At 38.1% G+C, this 23113-nt stretch overlaps 1 protein-coding gene across 1 annotated transcript in view; it reads left to right on the top strand.

Moving 5' to 3' along the window:
- GADL1 (GAD like acidic amino acid decarboxylase 1) overlaps window positions 1–23113 on the top strand; it is a 145920-nt gene that overhangs the window by 59516 nt on the left and 63291 nt on the right. The window contains exons 12-13 of the mRNA XM_090284950.1: window positions 7812–8011; window positions 17347–17398. Of these exons, the coding sequence (XP_090141076.1) occupies window positions 7812–8011; window positions 17347–17398 (252 nt within the window). The remainder of the gene's footprint in view (window positions 1–7811; window positions 8012–17346; window positions 17399–23113) is intronic.

Below are 23113 nucleotides of genomic sequence, written 5' to 3'. Positions count from 1 at the left end.
ACATATCCTCTCTTCTAAGTACCATCGCTGCTTAAACTTAAGCTGCATTTCTTAAAAATACATTTTACCTCAGTTTTCTTATTTTCAAATCAGCTCATTCTAAGTCTTAATTAGGGGTATTTAAGGAAGATTTACACTTCAGAAGAAAACACAGTATCTAGAGTTGAGCACTACAGTACTCTGTTAGTTCTCTGAACATCCCTACCAGGTCCCTAGGCCTAGAACTCAACAAAATTTTCTGGAATTTTCCTGAAGGCTTTCCAGAGGTAGAAGTGAGGCATTCGTATTAATACCAAGTGCTCAAATATTCCAGGATAGTCAGTGCTTTTCACAGATTATATGAAATCTTCAGACCCTATGATTTCATAGCAGTTCATGTTATGGTAATGTGAAAACTCCCCTACAGAAAGCTAACATGATCCCAGGCTCACTGGCTCTGACCCCAGGGGAACGAGGCCCTCCCCTCCTTCCTCTTCACCTCTACATTAATATCTCTGTTCATGCACATGCGCTGAAGGGCTGCTCTTTCTTCCTGCCTTTTTGGTGTAAATTGGCTATGGAGCAACGAGGCGGAGGAGCACTAGGGAGGCAAATGCAGAAGGGTGGTGAGCCTGAGAGCCTGTGGCCTTGAGAGGCCTAGAGTTTCCTCAGCTATAGACTCACCAGGGATGATGGACCTGAAGAGCTGTGCCCAGGGTTCATGCAGCACCCCTTGGTGCCACTCCTCCCTTGAGCTAGGGCCCAGACTTGTAGGACCTGTTTGCTGACCTAGAAAAATACACGCAGTAGAAGAGTGCTGATATTAAAAATACCTCAAATGCATTAAAGAAAGGAGTGATGGAACTCAGCTATGAAAAGTAACCTAGCAATAAAAAAAAAAAAAAAAAAAAAGCAGCCCAAAGGAGGAAGACAAATACAAGATATATATCATGTAAAACTTCCTTTTCAAAACATCATCAGTAAAACGATGTTTCCTCAAGGAACATGCTTCACAGAGTGCTGTCTATTTAAAAGCATTATGGATAAGAACTGAATGAAGCAGGAGTGGAAATCACAATATTGTTTTCCTGGAACTCTAGTACATAGCACCTGGAAACTTTCTGGAAACAGCTAGAATCAGGCCATCCATTGAGCAAGTGTGCAAAGAGAGCCAACAAGATGGCCATCTTTTGAGACAAGGGAGGCTGACGTGAACTTTTTACAAAGAGAGATGTTGAAATGGCAAGGCAACAAGCTCAGGTACGTCACTGCATGGCAGAAGAGAGCAGGGCAGACTGCTCACCAGTTCTTCAGAGGTTCAAGCACAAGCCCCTGAAGTAGCAGCAAACTTCTATACCTAACGTCTTCCAGAAGATAAGAAGTGAGAGGGAAAGGAGGGCGGTGAGAATTGGAGAATGAATTGGAAGCATAGGCAGAGGTTGATTTCTAGGTGATTACCAATGATGAATAGGAAAGAAAGTCAAATCGGTGGACCAAAAAAAGATCCAGAACTGGTCATGAAAGCCTAAGTGTCAGGATGTGAGCCTCCTGCAGACACAGAAGCACAATGACGCATGAGTGTCTGAAACTAGCCTTTCAGGGGGCAGAGGAGAAGGCATATGCAGCAGGTTTGGTGGAGAGTTCAAAGACAAACTGTGGTCCGTCATCAAAAAATAATCTTTCTCTCAAACTGGATATAACACCAGATGATTTTAACAATTTTCTGCTTCGACAGAGAATGAAAAAAACTAAAACCAGAAGGGAATGAATTAAATCAATAAATACTAAAAAGAGGGGTCAAAACATGCCATCAGAAAAATGAAAGTGGTGTAAAGAATCTGCACATGAAAGGACATGTGCTTTGGATTGCAGATGAACTTCCATAGGATGCAATGCAGAAACACAGCGAGAAGATGTCCAAAAGGTGGAAGCCTGGGTGATAGGGAAAGGGAAAGGGGAGGGTCAACAAAAATCCCCAAGGCAAATCAGCTTTGGACATTTCCTTCCTCCCTCCCTCTCTTCCTTTTCCCTTCTTCCTTTCCTCCCTCCTTTCCTCCCTCTCTCCCTCCTTGCTTCTACCCTCCATTCCCCTCTTCTCTCTCTCTCTCTCTTCCTTTCTTTTCAGAGTATTCATGACTCAGCCTCATATCCTGACCTTTTCCATGGTTCAGTTTGATTTGTGTCCTTTGGGGAAAATAACACTGGCATTATTATCATTTGTTTACTCTATTTCCTTCACCCCCCACTGACTACTCAGAAGTCACTCACCATATCCTTCCCCCCCTGTCTGAATAAGGAAACTGAAGACAACTAGATGAATTACACCTGGTCATTTGATGGCTCACTAGCTCTCAGTCCACCTATGGCTTGCCCTTGGCCACTCTCATTGCATACTCTGCTTTCTGTGTCTTCCATACCAACCGCTGAGACTTAGAAGACCATCAAGTGTGACAGGGTAAACAAGGTCAGGATTAGCTCCACTTGGAGGATAAAGATCATGAATAATTCTTCCTATGCTCTAAGACTTCTTATCATCACTTTAATACATTCTATCAACATGGTGCATTAAAAAAGGGGAGTTTGGTGAGAGATATGATATTCTTATTTCATGAACAGTGATGAAGTCTAGAACGGGCATCCTATTCTACAGTTCGCCCTGGGAGAGATGTAAATCTAAGGAAAAATGGGTGGTGACAGCTGAGAGGGGTCAGGAGTACAGGAATATGCAGGAGAGGAGTGGTAGGAAGGATTTTGGTCAAAGACTTAGCAGTATTCCCAGTTAACATTATTTCACTAAGTTTTCCAAGTAGTTCTGTATGGTAAGTAGAGCAAGTATTAGCTCCATTAGGTCCATTAGAAAAATGAAGCCCAAGCTGTTAAGTGACTTTCTTTGAGCTCTGACACCAAATGGATAAATCAAAAGCAGTATCCACATCTGCCAATTCTCTCTTTATTCTGCCAGAACAATCATGAAGTTTAAGTGGCGATATCTGTGCAAGCCCGTGAAAACTCCATGACCAATCATTCTTGCCATGGCAGTTAAGATCCTCAGTGTCTTGGCTATTTTTTACCTTTACAACCTTCCTAGCTATACTCTACTTCATTTATTAGTCCCAGTGACACTGAATTAATTTTATCTCCTCTTCTCCTATTCAGCTACTCTTTATCTTTCAGCTCTCAGGTGACACATTTCTTCTTCTGAGGAACCCTATCTAACATCTCTAAGTTAGTGAAAGATGACCCTTCTTCATTCTCTTAGATCTTGTTCTTCCCCAGATTCTGGCACTGTACTCTGCCTGTTTTTCTGTTCCTATCTCCATTTTAAACTTCTTAAGGATAATGACACTACAGCACCAGCGCCTAGCTTAGCTCTTGGCATATATTAAGGCTCTCAAAATGTTGGCTCAAGAAATAAATAAAGCTAATGTCAGAAGGTATAATCATTTTAAAAACTTGCTTTTGTAGCCTAGATTACAACCAAGTCTTTCTGCTATTCACAGCCTAAATTTAGTTTTGCACATTCAATCAACAAATGTTAGCCTAAATATTTGGTGCTTCCATTGGAGTTGTATGCTCAAACTCCTGGCATCGTAATGCTTATTATAAAATAGGCCCTCAATACATAATTTTGGAATGAATTAGTTAGTGTAAATGTGACTAATATACCCATTTCCTAGGACATTGACTTTAGACAATGACTTGCATGTAAGCAACAGTGATAAGGGACAGAATATGGGAAGAGTCATATGGGAAGAGTTCTTGGTAGCTTTTGTTTGATAAACTGAAAAATGTGATCACAAGGAGTGAGGAGTTATAGTAGGCCTTTGTAGTCACTGACTCTGCAGAAAGACACCACAGAATCTGATCTGGCCTATAGAAATCAAAGATGACTTGACTAATCTTGACAAGGAAAATACACCACCTACTGATTTATTATGTGTTTTTAGTGATATCCTTAAATATCACCAGAATCACAAGTATTTAGAAAAATCTCAAAATGCTTCATGGACAAGATAGTACCACTAGCAAGAACTGAAGTCATATTCACAGGAGCAAACTTAAGGGCCTGAAATGGAATGTTAGTTGCTTTGACCTTTAGTTTGATGTGTTCTCTGCTGCCATTTTCCATTTTAACAATCTCTTTCTTTAAGAACTCTTAATGAGCATTAATGGGCACTCTCTTCCACACATATTTAAGTGCTTACTACAGAGAGAATAGAATGTAATGTACAAGAGCTTTGGCCTTGGTTTGAAGCCCAGCCCTACAACTTTACTAGCTACATGATCTCAGGTAATTCACCAAACTTTGCTGTGTTGCAGGTTCTTGACGTGTATCTTGACATTGACAAAATTAGTACTACTTGAGATTTAAATGAAACCATACATATATATAATGCCTAACACACAGTAAGGACTTGATAAATGTTGGCTCTGGCTGTTATTATTATGTGCTGGGCTAGGTGTCATGAACACAGCAGTGAAAGTTATGGTTTCCGTACTCATGCAGTTTGCTTGTCATTTGCCTGTTTCTCTTTACTGCATAATTCATTCTTTAGCCTTCCTCTGCTTTGCTGTGAAGGGGGCCTGACTCCTGCCACATTTCCTAGGCTCCCTTACTAATTGGCTTCCTGCTAGGTTTAAGCAGCGGAAGGTTCACACAAGAGATTGAGGTTGGGAGGCCCACGGTGACTTGCAGCTTGGGTAGCAGCATCAACAGCGGAGGCTGTCTGCCTCTTTTTTCTTTCACATCTCTCTCCAGCAGAGCCTCCTTCTGTGCTCACAGGCCCCCACTGGAAGCCCCAGGTCCCAGGCTTCTTACCAGCTTTCTGCTGTAGGAGTGAGGCCAGTACAGAAGTAACCGAAACAAGAGGAAAAAGGCAAATTGCAGATTTAATCCTGGTTCCAAATGTGCCTAGAGATTTTATATGTCTGGATTTAAAAAAAAAATATGAGCCTATAAAAATTTGTCCTTTTTTTTTTTGCTTAAGCTACTTTGATTGCATTTCCTGCCACTGTGAAAATTCTCATGCATTGTCTACTACTCAGGAAAACTATCTGAGATATCACAATATAATGCAATTGGTATTCCCATTGCATATTTGTCTCTGGAATTTACATAACTAGTATTTATTGTCCTGCTAGAATTAAGTGTATAAAGTTGAGCAAGATAAACATGGTTCTTCTCTCAAATAGTACAATAATGACAAATTAAGTGATTTACACTTAAAATGTAAAAATGTTAACTTTTCCTTTACTTATTCCAAAATTGTTTTCTCTAGAGATCTTCCCTGAGTTGATGTGTATCTTAAAACACATCTCATCAATTTTAATATGAGAATATAAACTAAAATGCAAAGCAAAAACTTTGGGGGAAAAGTTTTCATTTATTTTCAATAAAGAAAATCCCAAGCCTCCAGTTGTTCTTTATGGAAAGCTACCCAAGGCAGGAAGAGTTTTCAGTGCAATGAAATTAACAGTGTCAATACTGCAGGACAGTTACTCATTCTGCTATATGTGTTCTCAGCTCTGCTCTTCTCCGTGATGCAATTTGTCTTCTGATAACAAATGACCTTCCTCTCCCTTTCAACCACTAGCATAAGTCACCAAAACTTGCCCAGGACATGTCTAAAGTTCATCTGCTTTGGGAATTTTTTTGAATCTTTCATGGTTGATGAAAGAAAATTTATAATCATGATGCAAGTATAAATGTGTGTGTGTGTGTGTGTGTGTGTGTATGTGTGTGTGTGTGTGTAGGCTTTGTCTGTAAAATATGTGCAGTGGCCTTTTAATGTTAGCATGGTCAGGCTGTAGTTGCTATGGAAACAATAACCAAATTCCCTGACATTTGAGGGTAGGGAGATGCAGTGGTGGCAGCTGTGATTATAGTCGAGAGATTGCTGATAGAATTAAAGTAGCTTAAAGAGTCAGGGGCTTTTTCTACCTTAATATTCAGATCAGAGCAATCAGCTCTTCTGCAGTGTCTACCAATAAGATCCATCAAAGGCTGAAAGCTTACTAATATTCCTTTAATTATTATTTTATATTCAGTTTATTTTGGATAATGGATGAGTGGGATTTTGGGGTTCTTGATTATAGTTGATATATAATTTTTTACATAGTATAAAATTGTGCTTTGTGGTAATGGAACACATGATATCCAAATTAGTGTCCACACAGACAATATTGCTATTAAGGTAGCAAGTGCATGTTTTTGTTTGGGATGTGATGCCTTGAAATTTTATTCTTTAAATACAAGGTGATCAGTAACATGAAAACATCTTATACATCTCTGTTCAGAAGGGATCATTTTCTAGGACTTCTATGACTCCTGGGGAGTTTCTCTATAGCTTCTAGTACAGCAATGATGGCTTTACATTAAGAGTTGGATGATGAAAAAAAAAGAGAAGTTCAGATATCTGTGTTTATTCTGTTCATACTGCCTGTCAGGGGAATGTGAGAGAAGTATGGAATATGGGAGTGGCATAATCACCCTAATTGCTTAGTGAGGGTCCTCTGTGCCCAACACAGTGTTAAGCTTTATGGATGTGGACAAGGATAGGAAACAATTCCTGCTTTCAAGAATGGGCGTGGCCACACAAGGAGAGAATACATGCAGACTGCTCATTGAGTCGGGGCAGTGCGGGAGCAAAGCCAACAAATGCAGCCAAGTATAAAAAGAGGAAGTGAGTCCAATGGGATGAGCAGATAAAGAAGTGGGAGGAGAAGCAGAACTTGAGATGGGACCCAAAGGAAGGGCAGGCCTTGTTAAAAGAGAGAAGACTATGCTTGGTGTTAGTAAACTTCAGAATATATAAATATACTACACATATTCTTTTGAATGTATCATGTTTATTTAAAATAGAGACAAGGTCAAGCAAATGGCATGAGCGAAGATACAGATGGGGCATGAGCTAGTGGTAAGGGACATTGAGTAGTTTGGTTATGCTGGGGCTGGGGGGTAGACAGATGGTTCTAATAGGAATGAAGATGCTTAGGGAATTATGGGGGCTGTGGAGCACAGGTTAGAAAATTGAAGATTTTGTAAATAGCAAATGACATTGAGGGCAACAGGGCTTAAACTCTAACAATTTGAGGTCAAAGTTAAGACTCTAGAATGGTAATACACATGGTGAATTGCCATCCACTGCTTCACAAGAACTAACGAGTCATAAATGCAAATTAAATTTTGTTGCAAATAAAACCAATGTGAGACCAACCTCAAAAAACTCTTAGGAACTGTAGTTGATATTTTGTTGTCATTAAAACTTGTTGACACTTGCTTAGCTCTTCCATAGCTCTTTCCTCAGGGTTTTTTTTTTGTTGTTGTTGTTCAATCTCTGGGTTATTGTTACTTCTGGCCTTTTCAAAATGGATATGAGTTGAAAAGAAGAGGTTTTAAAAGCCTAGCCTCTTGCCTTTGAAATTGTATAAAGCACGTACAATATGTTAGGGATATTTTTCATTGTGGAGCCTTGAGTGAGTAATAAACAGATTTTATTTTTCATCTTGAGAAATTGGCCCACGTTGATATCATACAGGTAATGACATGGTTGTTTCAAAGCTTCTGAGTACTCATCAGTAAAATTGTTGAGGATAGATTTAGCATTTTCAACTCTGAGTTTCTTTAGAAACACAATGGGTAATCTGTGTCTTCAAGTTAATACACACCTATTGCTTCTGATGTAGGGCAGTCATAGAATGAGACCAAACACATTTGGCACAAAGTAGTAGAATATCATACAGGTTATGTCTGTGGCTGTTTGTTTGCAAAATCAAGTGTATTTTAAAAATGGACAATCATTCAATCTTTCTTCTTCATCTTCCCTCAACAGGATCTCCTTAAGAAATGCTACTCTGCCAAGGCATCTTACCTCTTCCAGCAGGATAAATTCTATGATATCAGCTATGACACAGGAGACAAGTCCATCCAATGTAGCAGAAGACCAGATGCATTCAAGTTCTGGATGACTTGGAAGGCCCTGGGCACATTAGGCCTTGAAGAAAGAGTGAATCATGCTCTTACTTTATCTAGGTACGTGCGTGTGTGTGTCCATGTATGTCTGTAATAGGCTAAATGACAGTAATATTTGCAAGGTCTGTATATGTTATTTCATTTATGCATTCATTCTTTGATCTGATAGCCATTTTTCCAGTATCTACTATGTGTTAGGAATTATGAACAAAGCAATCCTACCTCCTGCCCTTCAGGATCCTGCACTAGTAAGAAATACATTTAGGTGCTAAAATAGACAAAATACAAGTGAACTTACTTTTTGATGAGGAAGGTACATGGCACTCCAGACCACTCAGGAGGGTACCCTGGTATGTTCAGAAGGGTCATGGGCAGAGACTTCCTGTGGGAAATAACATTCAACTAAGACACAAGAATGATCTAGGCAAAGAGAACACCAGGCCCAGATTTCCATATGTGAGAGAGGTCATAAGATGGTGACTTCAAGGACCCAAACAACAGGTCTTCAGTCTGTGGGACCAGTGGAAAGGCACAAAGGTAAAGGTGATGTGTAAGCCCCATGATTGTTTTCCTTTGTGTAGCATTGGAGTCAAGGCATTTGAAACCACTTTTAAAGACATTAAAAAAGCTCCTGATATATAAGTGCTGGGCATTTGCCACCTGAACTGGATTTTGCTACTAAGCTTGAATCAGTGGGCGCCACTAGCCCGGTCACAGCCAAATTAGTTTTAAATGCGATTTATTAGACCTGAATGGCATAGGGTTAACTTTCATGGTGTTAAAAAAAATCAAACATTAGAACATTTAAAATATTTAAAAATGGGGAGGTTTGTTAAAAATCTAGATTTTTGGCTTCTATTGAAAGATCAGAACGCTCTCTATCCCACATGGTGACAAGCTGCTGAACATGGTGCCTGACTGTCTGGAGAACACTAACCCCTCTACTTCCTCCTGTTTTGTTTTTTTTTAATTAAACGAATACCCTATTTTACTATAGTATAGAGGTGCTAGCTCTTTCATTTATAATCTATGTGACTTGGGAAAATTCCTTAACCTTTCAGTACTTTAGCTTCATCCCAGTAACATGGAGAAAAAAACAGCCTCTCACTCAACTAACTGTTATGAGAATTAAATGATTTGCTATTTGTAAACAGTCAGAACAGTACCTGGCATATACTACATGCTTTATGAGTTTTAGTTATTTTTTACTTACTTGGCTACTACAGGCATCAGTGTTTGCCATCTCTGGTTTGGATAATCTCTCCTTCTTCACTCCCTGTTCACATTTCACTTGCAAAACCTTAAGTGTTTCCTTAGAGACTTAAAACCATTTTTCTCTTTTCTATATGGGGAATGGTCTGGGTGCTCTGTGCAACACTGTGCAATAGTGATGCTTTGAACATCACTGCAGATTGTCAGAAAACCCAGTACTTTATAAAAACAATTGTTTATTCTCAGAGGTCTTCAAGTTGGCTGGAGTGGCTTTATCTCAGTTAGTGGTTATGGAATGGAAGGTGAGGGGCTGGGTCTACTCTCCACATTTCTTTCATTTTCTTTGGATCAGTAGGCTAGCCAGAGCATGTTCTTATAAAGTGGCTGGCAGAAGCCTAATAAGGCAAGTCCACTTTAACCTCCTGATTGTATCATATCTACTAGCTTTCCAGTGGCCAAAGCAAATCACATGGCCAGGTTCAATGTCAAAAGGCAGAAAGTACATGCTGCCATTTTGCAGGAAGAACTGCAAAGTTCCATGGCAAATGGCTTGGATATAAGGAAAGGTAAAGAGATGGCTTTGGCATTTTTAGAAAACTGTTAGAAGTCAATGATTCTGGTGATTATGGTTTAAGAAGTAGTTAAGAAAACCTGTAAATATTGTATCAGTTGAAACTCCTTTTTTAGTGACAGAAACCTTCACTCAAGGAATTATAAACAAATAAACATAATTTATTATCTCGTGTTACTTATAAGCTAGTGTAGTGATGACTTCTGGAATGGCTTATTCTAGGGATTTATACTGTACTACCAGGCCTCAATTTCTCTCCATCTAACAGGTCTGCTTTCCTTCCTGTTGGGTTTATTCCTATGTGGGAAGGTAGCTTCCAGGAGTATCAGATCTATCTCCGCCCAAGCTCAAGTTCAAGGTCAAAAGAAGAGAGTTCTCCTCTCTCAACAACCCTGAAGAAATTTTAAATTATTTCTGTGTGAAGCAAGCCTCCATCTCTGAATCAGTCACTGTTGCCAGGGAAAGGTGATACTCTCATTGGTCATGCTGAACCACACTCCTTCCCCTGGCACTAGGGAGACCGTCAATTCCTCCTATAGAATATATACTGAGCAGTGTGCCTTCATTACAAGTAGGGCTAAAGTGCCCCGGTGAGAAATAGAGAGATAACTATGCAGTGGTGAAAAAAATGGATCTCTCTACCATAAATATTGATAGTTGCTCATTAAATTAAAATAAAAGTTCAGAAATCTCTGTTCTCTTTTTTATGTTTTCTTTTCCTATTTAAGTGTGGTAGAATCTCTGCATTATTTTATCCAAGCTGCTAAGTAATTCAATAACAGGTGTCTTAGAACAGGCTAGATATAAATATTTGATGAATGTATTTATTATAAAGTTAACATTCATCTCAGGGTGGAATTTAATTTATAGTCAAAGGAGACCTTCTAAATTTTGCAGATAAATTATCAGGAGAATAAATGTTAACATTTCAATTCAATTCAACAACACTTTGTTTGTAAATGTTGGTCAAGTTGAATTGAATAGAATTAACATTTCAGTGAGCATAGCTGCAGACTCTGTGACCTATATATAATTATTTGAAAAATAATCCCTCCTTTTTCATGTTGTTACTCATAATAGTTTTTTTCCCTTAACTTTCCACATCCTTGATCTCCAACATTCTATTCCTGGAATGAGCAAAAGTCGTCCTGTTTTCCCACCCGCAATACCAAGCTAAAGCTGAGTCCTTTTACACATGTCACTTGTCATGAATATAAAATTATAAACTGAGAGAAAGCTTCTCTAGGATTAAGAATTATATTAACATAGTAACATAAGAACTTTATTTCCATGGTTTTATGTCCTTTTAAATCGGTTGATTGGTTTGTGGTTTTACTCTCTAGGAAAAGTGGAACATTTTCTCAATTCTGGGAGCTATTCTATTCGCTTGAGCCCATGGGTAGTGCTCTTCAGGTAAACTGGCTCTCGGGAGGAAAAAGGCCCAGTCTGTAATATCTGCCAATTTCCATGGAGTAAATTTCTATCATGGAAAATTGCAAGCTATCAACAGTTGTGGTTTACAAAATTCAGGAATATTGAATAATTAGCTCTCACTAGCCAGTACAATCTAGCTCTAGCACACCATTGATTATGAGAGCCATCATAACCAGTTCAAACCACTGACTGGTGAGAGTTAAAATACCATTTTCCACCAAACCCACTGACCCTACACCACTTGCTTGAGATATTACATAATAAAAGTGATTCTCATTTGTGGTTATGAGGCTCTACCTGGCATAAATTTTATAATTTCTGACTAACACTTTTGTTTCCAAGAAGTACAATATCCTTCAGTAGATAAGAACTCTAGCTAAGTAAAGATGCGAATGAGGGTCGTGTTTCTATTTGGGGTGCACCTCTAGTATCAGTAGCCTAATGTAGCTAAGATATCCATTCCCCTAGGCCCTAGGTCAGGTCTCTTAAATACTGGAAAAGCTGTGCAACTCTATTGCAATGAGGATTGCACTGATCTCATACAACCAATGTTAGTTTTCATGTTCATGAATCAGAATGAAGTTTAGTTTTGATATTTTTATATTGACTCTAAGATTTAAGGACCAGATTTTGGTGTACCAATTGACTGCCATCACCCCGATCAGATAGCTTGTTCTGGGAAAGCAAGAACAGACATTTTTCAAGAGGACAATGACTCCTATTTTACCAATTGTCAGAAATCCAGCAAAAAAGAAACGTGTTGCCTGGAAGATTTTGAAAGCTTTCCTAATTTCCATTTGACTCTTGTTATTCTAGTTGATGACAGCCCATTTCTCAGAAGAAACATGAATGACTAAAAACTTACTTTCTCTTTGGGTTGTTTGAGAATCAGTGGCATTGGGAACCAAAAGCACCATTTGATTGAAACCCAGAGGGCTGAGGTTTAAAATCACCATCTCCAGCACAGGGCAGGGGATTATGCATCTCTGATTTTGGACTAAGTAAGGCAGAAATGTTTTACAAGGGCAATCGTTGCTGAGGGCACCTTGTAGGCCTTTGCTATGGCACTTGGGTTAAATGGGTATTCACTGAGGGGTAAGAAAAGTCCTGTGCATAAATCTTAGCAACAACAAACAGCTCGGGAACGCCCATTCTGCTCTTTGTTAGGTCTCCAATGTATCATTTATTTATCCCCCTGACACACAACCTCTGTAATTTCTCCAATGACATTTATTTCACCAACTTGCATGAATACTGAGGGATTTATTGTCGTCAGTATGGAAAAGGTGAGCAGTTTACACAATGGCATTTTGGTGCTAGTGCATTTCTCTAGGCGGTAAGAGGAAGAGAGCCTAGAAGACTACAAAGGGCCAACATTTTAATTTTTTTTATGTTGGCAAATTTTTTAACATTAACAATTGCAGTAGAAAGTAGTATGCAGGTGTTTGTGATGAATCACAAGCCATATGATATGTCTTAATAAAGGCAGAGCATACAGAAAGCAGATGGAAAAAACTCCCAGGAGTTCTATGAGACTCCATGCATCAGAAACATTTCAAATGAGGAGATGAGCCTGGGAGAGAAACTTGGTCCAGAGTTCCCCAGGAAGACTAAGTGTCTGGTGAATTCAGAAAGGGCCTTGAAGGGCTGTTTCCAGAAAGGACAAGTGAAATGCAATAATAGGAAACCCATTTAATGAATCAGAGAAACTGAGGGTATCTCATGTCAGAAGCACATTTGTATGCAAAGGAAGAGGAAGTGTTTTAGAGCAAGATTGTCATAAATGTATGCTTCACAATCAAGCCAGAACCTTAATACAATGTTTTTCGCCCAGTAGGTTTGGTGAAAACTCTTGCTGATGTATTTTTTTTTACCTCTTTTTTTCTTTTTGCTAGGCTTAGTGGGAAGGATGGTGATTAATTTTATGAAACTACTGTTGTTTTTTGAACCTAGTTACCTGGATGCTTTTTGGTAGCAGTGGCTTATGATTCCTGCATTATGTCCCAAAACTCAATGTACATCTTTTCTTTGGGTTGGCATTAGGTAAGAATAGTTTTAAAAAATGTATTCCATCTCTAGACTATTTCCATATATTAAAAAGAAAGTGAGGAATGGATCATTCCTGTGAATGTAGGCAGAAGTGACTCAAACATTATTTTGATTCCGTCCCAAAACTCATTTTATTTAAAGATTTATTTTTTTTAAAAGAGGTAGAGTACCCTATAGATGAGGCACTTCTAAACTAGCATTTCTGAAACTATGCTCTGTGGGATAATAGACTGCCAGAGCATCATAATAAACGTTCTTCCCCACAAAATGTTTTAATGATCAAATATGCTTGGGAAATGCTAACTACTGTATTATTCTTCTCTTGGAGATTCACTGTTCATTAGCACATTAAAAGCTCTGAGGGGGCTTGTAATATAGAAATATTTTTAACTTTGCTTTAACAAGTATGCAGACACCATTAATTGTTCACCCACCAACCATATTCCCCTTTTCCTTGCCAACAGAACCTTGATCTTGTTTAGGTAGCAATATCCCAGCTGGGAACATTGGTCCAAGCCAATCCCCATTGCCAGCAATTAGCTTAGGGTTGGATATATGGCTCTGCTTCAGTCAGTAAGATATAGAAAGAATCCAGTGAAGGCATCTGAGGAAAGTATTCTTATGTAAATAGAGAGAAATGAAGAGAAAATACTCTTGCTCCAGCCCCTTCTTCTTGGGACACTGTGGTGCAAGGAGGTGATGTATGGAGCTGTGGCAGACATCTTGTTGAACATGAGAGAATTCACTGAACACTGAGCGTTTGGCAGGCTGAAATGACAGAAAATGCCTAGTTCTTGATGACAGCATTGAATCGTCTAACCAGTTCAATGAGTGTCCTTATAAATTAAGCCAAGTATATTTCTAATTGTGGACAACAGCAACGTAACTGGTATACCCAGTGTTGCTCAAATGTATTTGGCAATGAAACCCTTTTATGTGTGAAAGCTATTGACCTGGTATGTCATGGAGCATGGTTCGGGAACTTTGGGGTAAACTTTTTGTTATTGTTATAATAGCAACTCTTCACCCAGATCACCTCTACCTGCAATGCAGTTGGAGTGTTACGCTGGGCTTTGTAGACGCTGAGAGTGACTAAAGTAAGGACATTGACCCTGACACCAAGTCCAGGTCCCCGTGGTTAGGAAAAGCAGAGTTTTAATGGAAATGGTTCAGCTCTGTTTTAGGATGCCTTTCTCCCAGGAGCAGCTTTAGCCAGTTTGACAGAAATACTTAAAGTGAGACTCCAGGTGGTGTTTGTAAGTTTCATGCAGTCATATTCTGTTAGGAAGGATTTTACCAATCTAGTTTCACATTTCCATTACATGCATGAGGAAGCTGAGGCAGGTTCAAGGAGCCTAGGAAGCTTGCTGGATCGCAAAGTCAATGAGCCACACAACTCGAATCTTCTGTGATCATTCTGAGCATTTCTGGAGATACGAAGCTCTTCTGTAACCTCAGGGTGTCCATGATTAGCGCAGGCCTCCCCAGGATGAAGTCATGATGGCATTGGTTTTTGAGTTAATGGATTGGCTATACATTTCTGTCTGAGAAGGTGAGAAAAATATGGTTCACAAGCTATCCTTGTATAGGGATTGTATATGTCTGTTTTGTTTAGTGCTTTACATTTTACCTTTTATTAAATACCTTCTCAAAATCACACAAGTAACCACATCTATGACACTTTGCAAAGAAATATAAAAAGAGAGTTAATAATTTCTACCTCCCTCGTTGCATCCTTTTCCCCCTTTCTTAGGTAAACATTCACAAGTTAGTTGTACCTTTCTGTACTTTACTCCGTGATCATATATAATTGTGGGCAGGGATTACTTTTGCTTTTCTTTCTTACAATTTCTTAAAAAGTAGAATCCTATTATCCACATTTCTTAGTACTTTGCTTTTACTTCTTACCAATACATCATAAAAATCCCTGTGGTGTAATTGAAGTAGACATAATCCATTTTTTAAATAGCTCCATCATATTACATTGCGTTGCCATAATGTATTGTATTTTACAGTTTGCCAATTTCGGGACATTAATCTTGTTTCTAGTTATTTTGATGGAACACACACACAATAATGTGTGTATACATGTATGTATGTGCTTATGTATGTATGTGTATATGTATATCATATACATACATCATCTTTAGGAGTGATGTTTTTTTCCTGGTAGATCAGCATCTCAAATGTGGCTTGCTACACCAGAAGGTAGGACTATTATTAATTTTAAAAGGTTTATAGCTGCTTTCTGTAACATTTTCACTAGCATTAAGTATTGTCTCTCTTAAAATTTATTTTTACTATCACATAGGCAACATGGTTCAGTATTGTTTTAATTTACACTTCTTTGATTTCTAGTGATCTTGAGCATCTTCTCTGATATTTATGAGCCACTGGAGTTATTTTGTGTGAAAGTTAGGCAGTGTGCTAAAGGTTCCTAAGTTTACAGCTACATTAACACCTCCTGAAAAAATATTTAGGGAAAGGAGTATGTAAAATCTCAAATACTTGGCGAGAGAGAGAGAGAGAGAGAGAGAGAGAGAGAGAGAGAGAGAGAGAAAGAGAGAGAGAGAGAGAGAGTGTGTGTGTGTGTGTGTGTGTGTGTGTGTGGCAGGGGGGTCTTGTCACAACGTTATTGCTCAAAATGAAGGGTCTATATTATTTAGTTAGTAATGATAGAATTTTATAAGATTTTGTGTAATTCAAAGATGATATAACCTATATGCTTAAATGGCAATATTTAGCCTTATGTGAAAACTATGAAACAAGTTTGGGGGAAAAAGAACTGAGTCCCAGGGGTGCAAAGGGAAAAGAAATTGGGACAACTGTAACAACATAATCAATAAAATATACTTTAAATAAAAGAACCGAGTCCCGTTAACTGGTGTATTCCATATTTTCATTCTAGAATAGCTTTTAGCAAATGAAAATAATGATAATAACCAACCCCACTTACAACAACCTTTTTTTACAACAACTTCTAGAGACTGGAAAGTAGATTGTATTATTTCAGCTCTATAGGTAAGGGAATTGACGCCCAAGAAATGCATTTTTTATTGTCCTTAAATGTTAATTGACTGAATGTAATTTAGTGACCGATAGTATTTCATATGGTTGTACCTCAATTCCATATGACTGGACTGTAGTTTTCAAAGCCAGTCCTCATTTCTGGGTGTGGTGCTCTTTCCTCCCTCCCTCTCTCCCTCCCTCCCTTTCTTCCTTCCTTCTTGCTTTCCTTTCCCTTTTTTGTTATTACATATAAAATCACAATAAATATGCTAGCAAGTACATTTTTTCAGCACCCTGATCATTTTCTTATATTTGATCCCCAAATTTGAAATGAATCAAGTTTACAATGTTTTCAAGGTTCATGATCAAATTGCTAGTTTTCAAGGCCAACCATTTCACTAGGCTTCTCTTTTTATATAAATAGTAATCAGTCCCAGGGGGAGGGTCTCAGTGTTAACTTACTTTATATTTTCAATGTTATTTTAGTCTTTTTTCTATCATATTCTATATCTCATGTATCTTTACCCTTTGCTTATGGCATGATAATTCTCTTTTTCCTGATATTCAAAATGACTTTGTAGACATTTTACCAATGGCTACAACTAACTTACTTGAACATGATAGCAGTAATCAGTTCTTCATTCCTCTGTCCTTGACTTGGAAAAGATGATGCTGAACTTTGTTTTATCTTGAATGAAATTATAAGCAGGACTACACACCAAAAACTTTCTCCACAAGCCAGCTAGGTAACTTAAGTAACTATGCTAAATACCCATCTAGAATGTGAATGTGAAGCCCACATGTTCATAGATATGCATCCAATCTACTTTGTCTGGATTTCACAATGGGGTTAAAGTCTGATGCTAACATATGAGACAGACATCATATCATCAAAAAATGTATCTTTTTACTCAGACCCCAGGAGATTGTAGCAAGTCCAGGAATATCTGTCAAAATCTGCATGTATGCACACACCTGAACCCTTACTTATATCTAAGCCTCATATTTCTAGGCCTTGTCCTTGCCTTAGAAATAACAGTCTTATCATTTGCTAGTCATCGTCATGGAATTTTTAGACTTCAGATTATAAAAATGATTGTGTGACTTTTTTTTTTTTTAGGTACCTAGTAGAAGAAATCAAGAAAAGAGAAGGATTCAAGTTACTGATGGAAGTATGTAAGCAATTGTGCTTGTGATTTTCAGTCAACAGTGATGAAAGTGGTAATTTTCTAATCTGTTATATGTCATTAGTTTTTGTGTTGCAGACTTAGAAACAAGTAATTAGCTTAATTCATAGAGTCCATTATGTTAATTTACTCTATTAGTGTGTATTTTTCTTTTGTTGGATTCAGCGAACACACTTGCCTTTACATATTGAAAATTAAAATGCTCTATAATAATTACCAAGGATAATACTGAATAAATTATGTCCTTTATCTTGATATATAAATTGCATAATGACTGTACTGTAAATGTTCAACTGTGCTATAGTAGTGCCTGCACGTGAAAAATCAATTAAGTGAATCTACAATAATGCATATAGAGTTCTTTTTTTATAAAGTAATAAGAGCATATTAGCTTTGGAGCAAGGGGAAAATGAGTCATTTTGTTGTTAGAGTTTGCTAGACATAAGAAATAGGTGGTTACAAAGATAAAGAATATTGGTTTTCCCTCAAATATATGGTTAGAAAATATGAGAAATATTATTTAATCCTGATTTTTAAGAAATATAGAGTGTGAGGTTCTCTTAGATCTTCTTATACATATACTCAATAGTAATTTTTAACTTAATGTAAAAATCATCTAAATATTGCAGTCTAGGAACCTATCTTGTATATATTAGCAATCTGGCTATTTTAGGTATTTATTTCTGTAGCAAGATTCACTGAACAACTGCTGTGTGCCAGGCGCAGTCCTAGGCACTGGAGATACAAGACAGGGAAGTTTCCTGCTCTCACGGTGCTTACACTCAAATGAAGAGGGACAGGCAATAAATAAGCAAATTAATACATAGGAAATATCAGGTAGTGAGAAGTCTTAGGAAAACAAATGAATTCATGAGAGAAAATCTAGCATGCAAATAAGTAATTAGACAGTTACAGATGTGATGAGGACTGTAATGGAAATGAGTAAGGTGAAATGCTAAAACAAGGCGTGAATAGGGGATAGTTGCTTGCTTTGGGTCGTCCAGGTATGGCCTTCTGAGATTATTTTTGAGGTGAGACCTGAGTGAAGGTACACAGCACGCCATGCAGTTGTAGAAGGAAAGGCATTCCAGGTAGAATCAATAAGCAATGCGAAGGCTTGAAGCTGAAAAGAGTTCTGTGTGTTTGAGGAGCCAAAAGGGAGTTGCAGTGAAGTTGGAGAGGTGGACAGAGACCAGGTTAGTTGGAGTCAGGTCGATCACTCTAGGATCTTCGGCTTTTATTCCAATGTGATCATTGGAGAAGTTTTTTTTTTTTTCATTGGAGAAGTTTTTAGGAGACAGGAGTCGACTGCCATTTGAAAAGGCCATGCTGGATGTCATGGGTTGAGAGGAATAAGGGATGGGGTGGAGTGAAGGGAGGACAAGAAAAGAATATATGAGACAAATTGGGAGACGGTTGGAGGAGAGTCCAGGTCTTTGGATAAGTTTTGGAAACCCTGCTCCAGAGAATTCTGACCGTGGCTTTCACCAGTAACCACAGAGGTGTTCAAAGTTCCTGAGAAATAGGGATATAAAGAAACTTGTGAAGAGGGCAAAAGAATTCACATTTAAATGGCTTTCTAATAACACTTCAAAGAAGCAAGAGGATAAATTTCAAACGTGGAACATTCTACGGGATAAGTGACCTGGTTTCATCACAATGGGTCAGTGGCCTGAATAAAAATAAAGGAACAAGTGGTGATAGTCCCTTTAGGTTCAAAGAGACAGAAGAGGCATAAGAACTAAGGGCAGCATATGATGCTGTTAGATTCCTATTTTTAACATGCCAGTTGTAAAAATTACCTTTGAAACGGTTGGAGGAATTTCTAATATGAACTGATTATTGGCTAATAGCAGGGCATTATCAATAATTTTTCAGCATGATAATGGTTTTCTGATGCTGTAAGAAAATGTCTGTACTTTTAAAGATGCATACTTAAGCATGTACAGGCAAAAAAACTGTATGCTTGGCTTGACTTGGAGTTTGAATCACCTTTCTTATATTCTTGAGTTTTAGGTGCCATTTTTATGTTCTTGAGGTTGAGTTACCTCTTTGTTTTCTTAACTCTAAATTGCTGTCTTCATTTACCTGGCTACGGAAGCTACGGTGTTTATGGAAAGTGCTGTGTCCCTCAGAACTGCACAGTGTTTTGAGAGAGTAATAAAAAAAAAGTGGTGAGAAAAAAGGATGAACTGATTTAAAAGTTATTTAAATATTCTTTCTAAAGGCTTAAAAATTGAGGGAGGAACCTCTTACCATCATCTGTAGGGAACTGCAAATATTCACATCCTTGTAATGAAAATTGAAGTGGGTTTTAATTATTAGGCAGCCTTCTGCCCTGGGTATATGATGTATGGGAGCCAGAAGGCCTGAGAGCAGTGAAGGTGGCCTCAATGGTTCTCCAGAATTTCTGCTTATAAGGATTTTTGTATGTCATCTACATGTGCTTCCTTTCTCTGTATTCCCTTTGGAGAAATAAAGTAAGTTTAGACCTTGAATTTTACGTATAAGTGTCAAGTTAATTAGCTTCTTTTTGTTAACAAATACTTTCAGTGTATTGATTAAATATAACCCTAGTGCATACTTAAGAGAAGGGATACAAATATCCAGTTGGAGCTCAGGTCTGTGAAACTACAATTCTTTCCTCTTAGGAAAAATCAAAGTCTATAATTATATATACACTAGTCCCTGCTTATCCTTGCAGCATACGTTCCAAACCCCCCCATGGGTGCCTGAAACCGTAGATAACACCGAAGCCTATTTATACTATACATTTTCTTATACATACATACCTATAACGAAGTTTAATTTATATGTAGAAACAGTAAGATATTAACAGCACTAACTAATAATAAAATAGAATAATTATAATAATAACTAATAAAGGTTATGTGAATGTGGTCTCTCTCAACGAACGAGCACAATTTTTCTTTCGCAATTTCGTGGAGAGATGCCGAGTTCTTAGCACAGACCTGAGCAACTTCAGCATACGATGTTTTTTCTTCCCGTATTAAGGGGAGAACTTTCACATTTTCACTTAACGGGAGCACTTTCTGGCTTTTCTTTGGAATATCTGAATTGCCAGCCTCACTACTTTTTGCATTTAGGGGCCATTGTTAAGTAAAATCAGGGTTGTGTGAACACAAGCCCTGTGATACAGGGACAGTGGATCTGGTAACTCAGACGGCTACTAGGTGACTAATAGGCTGATGGTGTGTACAGCAGGGAGACACTGGACAGAGGAATGATTCACGTCCCGGGCAGTACTGAGCTGGATGGCGTGAGATTACACCATGCGACGCAGAATAGCTTGCGATTTAAAACTTATGAATTGTTTATGTCTGGAATTTTCCATTTAATATTTTCAGACTGCAGTTGATCCCAGGTATGTGAAACCATGGAAAAGTGTATATATGTTCACTGTTTAGCAGACAGCAGTGAGAGTGTTAAGCAGAGCACTGAAAACAGTAAATGAACACAACGAAACAGTATCCAGTACTTGAATATCTTGTACAGAAGGGAGCAAAAATAACACATATCTTCTTAAAGATGATTGAAAGTTTTCCTTTCAAATGAATTCTGCATTATTCATAGGAACCTGAAAATCCTATCTCTATTTTCCTGTGTTGAATCTAAGATCTAAACATAGATGCTTTCCTAGAGGTATATTTATTCTTATACTATCATTCATATATTTTATTTTGATCTCTTGGGAGAGTCCTAATTATTCAATTTTTTTTCCCTTTTCATTTCCTGAGTTCCATGTTAAGCAGAGTTATTTGGGTTTCACAGACTTTCTGAGTTACGATGGCTCTTTTCTGAGTTACAAGGACATCTAGTTAACTTTTTGCTTAATGCAGGGAGCCTCTGTTGGCAGCTCCTGTAACAGGTCAATCTTTGCCTGAAGACTTCCTGTGTCAGACAACTCACAGTTTATTCCTTTTCTAAGAAGCTTTATTTATTCATATTCTAATACTTATTGAATCCTACTATTAAGATGTATCAAGCACATTGCAATATAGTTATCTTTTTATATAGTTTTATTCTCTCACAACAACCTTCTAATTGCTAAATCCAATGCATTATGTTTAATCTTTGTCTCGGACTTCTGCACCCTTTTGCACTTTTATCCACTCCATCCCACTTGAAGTTCTAACCTGTCTTGGTTTCTTTGACTTTCTCTCTCTGTTTTTCTCCTTTTCACGTGACTTTTCCTTCTCAGTCTCTGTGTGAAGGTCTCTTCTTCATTCCCTTGTCTTTAGCCCTTCGTTGTGTTTATATACTCTTTCTAAGACATTTTATCCATATCTGGAGCGTTGTTAAACTAGCCTCAAGAATGTTGCCATTCTTGACTTGTTTCTAAAACTCTGGTCCTTTGTGTGTAGATGTGTCCTGGAATTTTCAATTAGCCTCCCATAGGCACCTCAAATTCAGCATTTCCAAATCTGAGCGTGCAGCCATTTTTCTTACCAAAATTCTATGTCCTTTATTTGGTTGTTAGAAATATGATCCATCAGCCCTGGCTGGTGTGGCTCAGTTGTTCAGAGGACTGTCCTGTAACTGAAATGTTGTAGGTTCAATTCCTAGTCAGGGCACATACCCAGGTTGCAAGTTTGATGTCTGGTCCAGGCATGTATGGGAGACAACCAATCTCTCTCATGTTGATGTTTCTCTTCCTTCCTCTCTAAAAGCAATGAAAAAAATGTCATCAAATGAAGATTAAAAAAAAGAAAAGAAGAAAGAAATATAATCCATCCACACAAAAATCTTGATGCTGCCTTCACCATCTCCCTTCCCTCTCACCTAAATGTATCTTGAGTACCTTCTTCATTCCTGAAGCCATTGCCTCCTATTACTCCTCAAGTAGGTACTATCTCCTATTCACCCTCCACTTGCAGTCTTAGACCTTGTCAGCTCATCTCCACGCTGCGTCCACACTGTGGCCTTTCTAAAGTGATCTCTGATCCCTAGATTGAAACTCTCCAATGACCACACTGCCTCTAGGATCAAACCCAAACTCCCAAGCTGTGCATATGAGGAAGTCCTTAATGAAGTAACTCCCATCTTTAACTCAAATTTCAATTCCTTCTGTACACCTGCCCTCTATTCATCCCAAGTATTTGTTATGCTCCTAAATACACTGACTTCTTCATGTTCCCTGTTCCTTTTGCTAGGAGTGTTTCTTTGATGATCTGATATTTCTTCTTGTGTAATGCTCATTCCATTCCATTTTAACCACCTGTGCCTAGTGCCACCTAGTCTCCGAGTTCCTGGAGATATGCACATGTAAGTGTAAGTCATGTTTCTCATCCCAGTGCCTATGCCAATATCTAGAACGTAAAAAATTTTGCTTATGAAGGTCAACATTTTGGTTTCCCTTCTTTGAACATGCTCTAATTTTTAAATATTTCTCTTCAAATATGGTATATAGAAATTAACATAGTGATGTGTTTCACAGATTTTAGTGAGGTTATTCACTTGAAAAGGATATCTCTTTCTACCAATATAGCCCCAAATAATAGTCACTACACTAATAGAGTTTCTGCCAGATAGTATACTTACTGCATATTGGTAATAAGTGATCAAAACAACTCTGTGGGGCGACCAATATCATTTCCATTTTATAGGTTAGAAAGCTGAAGCATAGAGAGTTTGACACTTACCAAGTAAAGACCAAGTGAAATTGGAATTCAAACCCAC

Source organism: Furipterus horrens, unplaced genomic scaffold (genome assembly GCF_987537825.1).
Source record: "Furipterus horrens unplaced genomic scaffold, mFurHor1.1.pri manual_scaffold_7, whole genome shotgun sequence".
Taxonomy (NCBI): domain Eukaryota; kingdom Metazoa; phylum Chordata; class Mammalia; order Chiroptera; family Furipteridae; genus Furipterus; species Furipterus horrens.
The sequence above is the reverse complement of the archived record's forward strand: the minus strand, read 5'-3'. Positions and strand labels throughout refer to the sequence as shown.